The sequence below is a fragment of the Brassica rapa genome, chromosome A02 (genome assembly GCF_000309985.2).
Source record: "Brassica rapa cultivar Chiifu-401-42 chromosome A02, CAAS_Brap_v3.01, whole genome shotgun sequence".
NCBI classification, from domain to species: Eukaryota; Viridiplantae; Streptophyta; class Magnoliopsida; order Brassicales; family Brassicaceae; genus Brassica; species Brassica rapa.
In genome coordinates, this window is record NC_024796.2 from 25,772,278 (window position 1) to 25,781,415 (window position 9,138).

Sequence of the window (9,138 nt, forward strand, 5' to 3'; positions counted from 1 at the left end):
CCAGCAGCCTGCACAGCCTGCTCAAACTGCTCCACAAGACGAGATGAAGAGTCTTGCCAATATGATGAGCCAGCTGCTCCAAGGACAACAGATTCAGGGAAAAGCACTGAATCAGGTCACAAACGACATCAATACCCGAATGAATCACATGTTCAATGACCTGAGTGCCAAATATGATAATGTCTCGAGCCATATGAGGCAGATGGATATTCAGATTGCTCAGACTGCTGAGAGTGTGAAGAGACAGCAAGGCACTCTTCCTGGAAAAACAGATAAAAATCCCAAGGAGTGTAATGCAGTCGCGCTTAGGAGTGGGAAGCAGTTAACTGATCTGGCACCCAAGAGATTCACAACAGCTGAAAAGGGGAAGCAGAAAGAATCAGAACAGCCACCTGTAACCGCACCAGCAGACGAGGAAGAAGCAGAGCTTCCTGTTAAACATACTCCGACCACTACAGAGCAGCCTACTGTGGTTGTTCGCCCAGCGGCAGAACCTGTTCCCACCCGTGACTATGTGCCAAAGGTTCCGTACCCTGTTCCTGCTAAGGCCACACGCAAGGACAAGGAGGAGATGAAATGTAGGAAGATGCTGGAAGACTTAACAGTCAGACTCCCTCTCATGAGTGCAATCCAGATGATGCCATCCATGAGTAGCTTTGTGAAAGGACTAATTTCTGGAAAGATAACCGATGACAGTGAGTTCATGGTAGTCTCTAAAGAGTGCAGCGCTGTTCTCCAGAACAAAAGGATCAAGAAGCTAGGTGATCCTGGAAAATTTGTCCTTTCCATCCAAATAGGGAGAACAGTCTTCTCGTGTTCGCTAGTCGATCTGGGATCAAGCATCAACCTCATGCCGTACTCTGTGGCTAAGCGCCTAGGATTCACAGATTTCAAACCTACCAGGATGTCCCTAGTGTTTGCTGATCGATCAGTGAAATCTCCAGTCGGAATTATCGAGGATATCCAGGTTCTGGTTGGGAACACACTTGTCCCTGCCGATTTCGTTGTTCTGGAACTTGAGGAAGAATCAAAGGATCCTCTGATCCTAGGCAGACCATTCCTATGCACTGTCGGAGCTATCATAGATGTGCGACAGGGAAAAATCGATCTCCACCTAGGAGACATTGTGATGAGGTTCGAGATGAATCAGATGCTCAAGAAACCTATGCTAGATGGACAAACCTTCACTGTCCAAGAGGAGGGTGATCCGCTGGAACCGAGTGATCAGATGATTGAGGAGATCCTAATAGATGATCCGCTGGAACTAGCTCTGACTAGAGCTGAAGCAGAACAGAATGTCCAGAACATCGACGCTGATGGGTACGCCAAGATGTTGGACTCCGCCAGAACCATGGAAAGATTAGTGGCATATCTTAGTCTGGGGGAGAACAATGCCTCAGACTCATCGAGCTCGCCTGTTCCACCAAGTAGGAACAATGACCCGTGGAGTGAATCCAAAGCTCCAAAAGTCGAGCTCAAAACACTCCCTAAGGGGCTCAGGTACGCATTTCTTGGACCAAATTCTACATACCCAGTAATCGTAAATGCTGACCTGAACAATGCTGAAACTGCTCTTCTCTTATGCGAACTTAGGAAATATCGAAAAGCATTAGGATATTCCCTAGCTGATATACCTGGCATTTCACCTGATCTGTGCATGCATAGAATACACCTAGAAGATGAATCAATGACTTCTGTAGAACATCAGAGGAGGTTAAACCCAAATCTGAAAGATGTTGTAAAGAAGGAGATAATGAAACTTCTAGAAGCTGGTGTAATTTATGCGATTTCTGATAGTAAGTGGGTTAGTCCTGTTCATGTAGTGCCTAAGAAAGGAGGGATCACTGTTATAACAAATGAAAAGAATGAATTAATCCCTACTAGAACAGTAACTGGTCATCGCATGTGCATTGATTTCCGTAAATTGAATGCTGCGACTCGCAAGGATCACTTTCCACTTCCCTTCATTGATCAAATGCTTGAAAGATTGGCTAACCACCCTTACTATTGCTTTTTAGATGGTTATTCAGGTTTCTTTCAGATTCCCATCCACCCAGACGATCAAGAAAAGACGACGTTCACATGTCCTTATGGAACATACGCCTACAGGAGAATGCCTTTCGGGCTGTGCAATGCTCCAGCGACCTTTCAACGCTGCATGATGTCAATTTTCACTGATCTAATTGAAGACATAATGGAAGTTTTCATGGACGATTTCAGTGTCTATGGGAGCTCCTTTAGTGTCTGTTTGTCAAACTTGTGCAGGGTTCTGAAGCGATGCGAGGAGAAGCATCTCGTGCTGAATTGGGAAAAATGCCATTTCATGGTCAGAGATGGGATTGTTCTAGGACATAAGATTTCAGAAAAAGGCATCGAAGTGGACAAGGCAAAGATCGATATCATGATGAGTCTGCAACCCCCAACTTCAGTGAGGGGAATAAAAAGCTTTTTGGGACATGCTGGTTTTTACAGAAGATTCATCCAGGACTTCTCGAGAATCGCAAGACCACTCACTAGACTGCTCTGCAAGGAAACAAAGTTCGATTTCGACAACGAGTGCTTAGCTTCATTTCACACGATCAAGGGAGCTCTTGTCAGTGCACCGGTTGTCCAACCCCCAGACTGGGACCTCCCTTTCGAGATCATGACGGACGCGAGTGACTTTGCAGTGGGAGCAGTGCTTGGACAGCGGAAGGATAAGAAGCTCCATGTGATCTACTACGCGAGCAAGACACTGGATGAAGCTCAATGTAGGTATGCCACCACAGAGAAGGAACTCCTGGCCATCGTCTATGCTTTTGAGAAGTTCCGATCATATCTGGTTGGGTCTAAAGTGATAGTCCACACGGATCATGCAGCTCTCAAGTACCTGCTCACGAAAAAAGATGCCAAACCGCGGCTCCTGAGATGGATTCTCCTCCTTCAGGAATTTGACCTGGAAATAAGAGACAAGAAAGGGGTAGAAAATGGAGTAGCGGACCACCTTTCCAGAATGAAAATAAACGATGATACAGTGATTGACGAAGAACAACCAGTGGAACACGTCAGTGCGATTGGTCTTTGCTACACGGAACCACCAATGCGCATAGAAACAGCTTGTTCTACGCAACTAGAGCAGTTTGTGGCAACGATCCAGAAGCAATATCCTGATCTACCGTGGTTTGCTGAGATTGCAAATTTCTTAGCTGCTGAAAAGGAGCCTCAGAAGTTCACGGGGAACGAGAAGAGGAAATTCTTAAGAGAGGCAAGGCACTACTTCTGGGATGAGCCTTATCTATACCGACAATGCAAGGATGGGATCTTCAGACGATGTGTTCCGGAGGCTGAAATTCCAGGGATCCTACACCACTGCCACGGATCTTCCTACGCTGGACATTTCGCCACATTCAAAACAGTCTCCAAAATTCTCCAAGCGGGATTCTGGTGGCCAACAATGTTCAGAGATGCTCACGCTTTCATATCCAGATGCAATGCATGCCAGCGAATGGGCAGTATCAGCAAAAGGAATGAGATGCCCCAGAACTACATATTGGAAGTTGAGGTGTTCGATTGCTGGGGGATAGATTTTATGGGACCTTTCCCACCTTCTCACAAAAACGAGTACATCCTGGTTGCAGTCGACTATGTCTCCAAGTGGGTAGAAGCAATTGCTAGTCCGACCAACGACGCACGAGTTGTAACCAAGATGTTCACCTCCATCATCTTTCCAAGATTTGGAGTACCTAGAGTGGTTATCAGCGATGGTGGAACTCACTTCATCAACAGAGTGTTCCAAGGATTACTGATCAAGAACGGCGTGAAACACAAGGTTGCAACCGCCTATCATCCTCAAACGAGTGGCCAAGTGGAAATTTCCAACAGAGAGATCAAGAACATTCTGCAGAAAACAGTCAATACCACGCGTAAGGACTGGTCCATCAAGCTTGACGACGCTCTCTGGGCCTACAGAACAGCCTATAAGACCCCATTAGGGACCACTCCCTATCATCTGGTCTATGGCAAGGCATGTCACCTACCTGTGGAGCTAGAGTATAAGGCAGCTTGGGCTGTTAAGCTGCTTAACTTCGATATCAAACCTGCTAAGGAGAGGCGAACAATTCAGATCCATGAGTTGGAAGAGATTAGGCATCTGGCCTATGAGAGCTCCAAAATCTACAAAGAAAAAACCAAGGCATTCCATGACAAACGGATCATCAGCAGAAGCTTTGCTCCGAATGATCAGGTCTTACTATTCAACTCAAGGATTAAGCTGTTCCCTGGAAAGCTAAAATCCAGATGGTCAGGACCTTTCACCATCAAGGAGGTTCGCCCCTATGGAGCTGTCGTGTTGCTGGACACAAGAGGAGGAGAATTTGTTGTTAATGGGCAGCGCCTCAAGCCTTACCTTGCTGATACAACAATCGCTGAAGGTGTAGAAATACCCTTAAGTGATCCCCTTCAAGCCTAATCGGCTCACAAAAGTCAAGCTAGTGACTGAAAAGAAGCGTTTGGTGGGAGGCAACCCACTGGTGAGTGTAAATATTTCTTTTATTTCTAAAAAAAAAAAAAACTAACTTGCAGGAAGAAAATCGAGCACTTCTCAGCAGAACACTCCGGCGTTTGTTCCACTGATTGTTCCCAGGTAAGTGCTCGAACAAAAAAAAAGAGGAAAAGGGAAATGGCCTATTTAAGGCCCACTAACTTTACCACCCCCCTTATATCTAGAGCCGCAAACCAACCTCACCGAACCCTAAATCGAAAACTCTCATTTCATATTCTTCTTCATCGATTTTGCTCTAATCTCTTGGATCCTCTAGAGATCGGTTTGGTTTTGCAGGAACAACAATCCAATCAAGGTAACCGCTCAGATCCCCTTCCCCTTCGCGCATCCAAAACGCGGTTTGGAAGTGTCTCCTTGAATCCTCCTTACCTATTGCTTAGCGATTGGTTCTTAGATTGTAGCTATATCTTTTGCGTTCTTGAGTAATTGCGATTGTGTTGGGAATTGATGGAAGTTGTAGGTTGTTAGAAATTGATGGACTTGGGCAAAATTGAGAGATTGGAATGTCCCATCGTTTCTGAACAACCGTTGAGCATGGCTAATTTGGAAATTGACTTTGTTTTGCAGATGCCTCCAAGAACAAGGAACCCTAAAGCACTCAAGGCCTCTCGCGGAGCAGCCACGCCTTCTCACTCCGCGAACGTCCCTTCCTCCTACCCATGGCCGAACAAGGCTGAGGGTCAACCGATCAACATCAATGACCCACTACTCCTTGACTACAATTGTGAGGGGTGGGACAAGGAGTCCGCAGCAAGATACAACAGGCTTCTCGCAGCAGAGATCCTGCCCACACGATTTGCTCACGCGGAGACCTTAGCTGCTCTTGGTCTCGAGTCTGATGTGTTCGAGACGCTCGATGTCATGGGCCTCGCTCCTCTCTGCTACCAAGCCCAAGTTCTCTATCCAGATTTGGTTCGGCAATTGCTCGCAACAGCTCAGATTACTTACCAGAACCCAACTGCGCCAACATACGAGAACTGCTACTTCTCCTTCATGGCTGACGGCAAGTTCTGCTCCATCTCTCTCCACGATCTAAACGAACTACTCGAGATCGCAGACACGCCAAGAGAGGTCTCAGTTGACAAAAAGTTCGCGCCAGCAAACGCCTTTTGGGATCTCATTGCGACAGGGAAGTTCACTTCTCGCAAGGCTTATCAGTCACAAATCCGAAACCCCACTCTGCGTATCATTGCCAAGATCGTCTCGAACATCCTATTCGCAAAGGAACACACCTCCAAGGTCACAAACGGAGAGCTGCAGGTTCTATACACCGGCCTCGAGGATGAGATCCGTAGAGACAGAGTCATACCGATACAGACTGTGAAAACAAACCCTGGATTCCTTCTCATCACGATGCTCTCTGAGCGCAAGGATTCCATGGTCCGAACGGAAGACAAGAAAGATCGCTGCGGCAGTGTTCTCACACCCTTGTTCAAACGCTTCAACATCGACCTGGATTCCTACACGGTTGTTCCTGAGCTTGAGTACATTGACACCGCCTATTTGATCACGTGCCACATCCTGCGCGACGAAAGCACATACAAGTTCACAGACAAGGACGGGATCACTCTCTACTGCAAGCTCCCTCTTCCAGGGTTAACAGATTTCACAACCTTGGATAACATAGTGTTCTTGCCAAACGCAGAACACTTGTGCGTCGACCCCCGAGCGCCAATTCCAGATGAGAATGCGGCAGGGGATGATGTGGAGGACATAACTCCCCTGCTGATGGTGCTTACGACCTAGAGGACCTCACGGATGTTACAGATGACCACGCCTACAGACGTTGGATGGTGGACTCCCAGAAGAAAAACAACAGCCTCATGAAGAGGATCCTCAGAGCACTCACTGGAGGCTGCATCAGAAGTCAGGATGAGCAGACGACGCAAGGAACAAGGCGCCCAGGCAAAGAACCAGCGGGCACTTCAGCTAGAGAAGAGAGACTTCCGAGGAACCGGAGAACAGCCGGCCACTCCAGCAGCGGCGATTCAGACTGAGTCCGAACGGACTATTCCTATTCCCTTGTTTTATCCATCTGAACTATTTATTTCCCTGCTATTTGTTTTTGGTTTGGTGTGTTTTAGCCTCCTCCGATTTATTTTCACAACCAGGGATGGTGTGAAGTAAGTCTGGGGGAGAAACTCTGTACGATTTCCATGTTTTTATTGAGTCAGTCCCTAGGATCGAGTCAGTCCAGTCAAACTTATTGTGGTAATCAGGACCTTATTTTGTGATGATTTCTTAACCACCTCGTGCTTTAACCTTCTTATTCAGTGACCTTAGCAGTGATGAAAGACCCACACATGGACCTGGAACACCCTGACTTATCTCATTTGACACTCCAGAAGTTCTCCACCGATCAGGTTACACTGGGTAGACTCAACTCCACTATATCTGAACCTAATCTGGACTTTAATTCTTCTTGTTATGGGTACTAGATCAGGGAAACGAGACCTATACTCAGGACTTCTTATCCTTTTTATCCATCTTGCTGTTCCTGAGTAGCTAGCTCATCTTTAGCTAGTTCCCACCTTGTACCTTAGCCTTCGTTCCAACTTCAGGCATTTGTTTCTCAGTGTTATATGTGCAGATATGTGCAAAAAGGTTGGAGAGGAAAGGATCAACGCAGCCTTTACTCGTTACTGCTGCAGAAATTCAATCAGAAAGGAGAACAAGCAGATCAAGGGACCAACTGCTCCATGACCAATGGATCGTGCAAGTATAGCAGAATGATGCGAATCAGATCCACCAGTGGCCTTCTCAAAATCACATGCTACCTCCTTCTTCGTCACCTCATCTCTACTTTCATGCCATTTGAAAAAAAAAAAAAAAAAAAAAAAAAAAAAAAATTTAATTACCTTTCGTTTTTGGCATTTGACGATGGAGAAGGAGATGAGTTCGAGGGAACATGAGCCACTGGGAAAGCCAAGAAGGAGTTCAGGCTAATTTTCGGAGAACATAGAAGGGGGCAAGCAGAGCAGTCTGATGACTGTTCCAGAACAGAGAGCAACCGTTCGAAAGAGAGCAAAAACGAGTAGAGGCTGTGGACATCAATGGATCCGTTCTCTCTTGCCATTTTGTGCGATATCCTGCATCCTCTAAGAAATCGGTAACCCCTAAACACTCTCAACTCCACCATTAAAAAGCTTGTTCCATACCTAGACCGTCCACCCTGAGTAGCGCCCATGACAAGAAGCTCACGAAAATTCTAATTGAACAAATGGAGTTTGGTCTCGAAAGTGTCGCTTTTTCAGGTCAAGATGTAGAGTAAGGAGCCGATCTGTGAACAGCGATCAGGGGTTTCCAGTAAGTGTGTGTGGTTCTAATCTACTGCTTGTATGGTTCAGAGATTTGTGGTAAGAGTATGGTTGCTGAGAATAAGCGAGTTCCCACACTTTCAAACTTTTCTCCTGTTCTTGATACTTGCCTTGTTCGAGGACAAACAAGGATCTAAGTCTGGGGGAATTGATATATGGTGTTTTTCACATCATTGTATAGGTGTTTTTGTATTGATTCGAGTCCATAATCCGAGTCAGTCTAGTCCTTTTTGATCTTTTACAGGTCTGGAGTTGGTAGAAGAATGAAGAGAGCATGCTTGAAGAGAAGCTGTCCTTTTGGAGCATTTTGCGGAGAACACTCAAGACGAACAGTCCCGAGACTGTTCTCAGCAGAACAAGCAGACGGAGTGATCCCGAGGTTGTTCCCGACAAATAAGGAAGCTTCTATTTTCGGGAATTAAGGCCTTGTTGCCCTAATTTCTTTTCTACCTATTGGCGCCTCCATATAAAGACGCCATCTATCCTATTTTATTTTTACGCTAGTTTTTACAAGAGAACTATTAGCTTTTGCGATCTGCAACTTGTAAGGGAGAAGAATCCATTCTCTCATAGAGAAGACCTTCTGAACCCTTGTTTACTACTCTATATTATTAGCAATTTCATTCAGTAGCTATGTGTTTGATTGCTTGCATCATGATTGAGTAGTGATCCAGCTCGCCTAGGGTTTTTAGGGTGTTGAAATATGAGCTAAACATAGATAAGCTATTCTTGATTATTCTTCATCCATACTATTCTTAAAGCTTCCATTAATCTGATCACTTGATGTTAGATCCTAAGTTTATCGCCTAGCTAACCGCTTAGGAGATAGCTTGACATGTATTGAATGAGCTTAGTATCCCTAATCAGCGAAAGTAGATATTAGGGTAGTAAGTGAACTGATCGGACCTGACCTCTAAGGCTTGCAGTCGTTTCTCATCTCAACGACAGTTAGATGATGGGACCGACCAGCAAAGAGATCACCACCACGACAGTGGGGTGTTCCAGCTGAGTGATCCGAGTTCTAGAAAGCACTGCCACCGCGCTTGAATAATTGTTTGGCTCTCGCTCAACACCCAATGAAATACCCTAGGCTAGCTTCTTGTTAAATTGAATCACTCTAGTTTACTTGTTTTCGCGTCACCAATTGAATTAAAAACCATTTTCTTCTTAGCTTGATATTGAAATTTATAAGAGTAAAGTGTAGACTGGTCCTCTGGATTGAATCTAAAGTACTATAATCACAACTGTTAACTTGGCAGTAGCAAAGATCATATTTAGTGT

At 45.6% G+C, this 9,138-nt stretch overlaps 1 protein-coding gene across 1 annotated transcript; it reads left to right on the forward strand.

Moving 5' to 3' along the window:
- The first annotated feature begins 4,728 nt into the window (after positions 1–4,728).
- On the forward strand, positions 4,729–6,537 carry LOC117132011. Its single transcript, XM_033285302.1, has 3 exons — positions 4,729–4,835; positions 5,108–6,271; positions 6,346–6,537. Exons 2-3 carry the CDS (start codon positions 5,108–5,110, stop codon positions 6,535–6,537), a joined length of 1,356 nt encoding a protein of 451 aa, XP_033141193.1. The 5' UTR covers positions 4,729–4,835.
- Positions 6,538–9,138: the final 2,601 nt, after the last annotated feature.

Coding starts and splice junctions, on each gene's coding strand:
- LOC117132011 (XM_033285302.1), top strand. CDS start 5,108: ATGCCTCCAAGAACAAGGAACCCTAAAGCACTCAAGGCCTCTCGCGGA. Junction 6,272..6,345: donor ACATAACTCCCCTGCTGATG/GTGCTTACGACC, acceptor GTGGACTCCCAG/AAGAAAAACAACAGCCTCAT.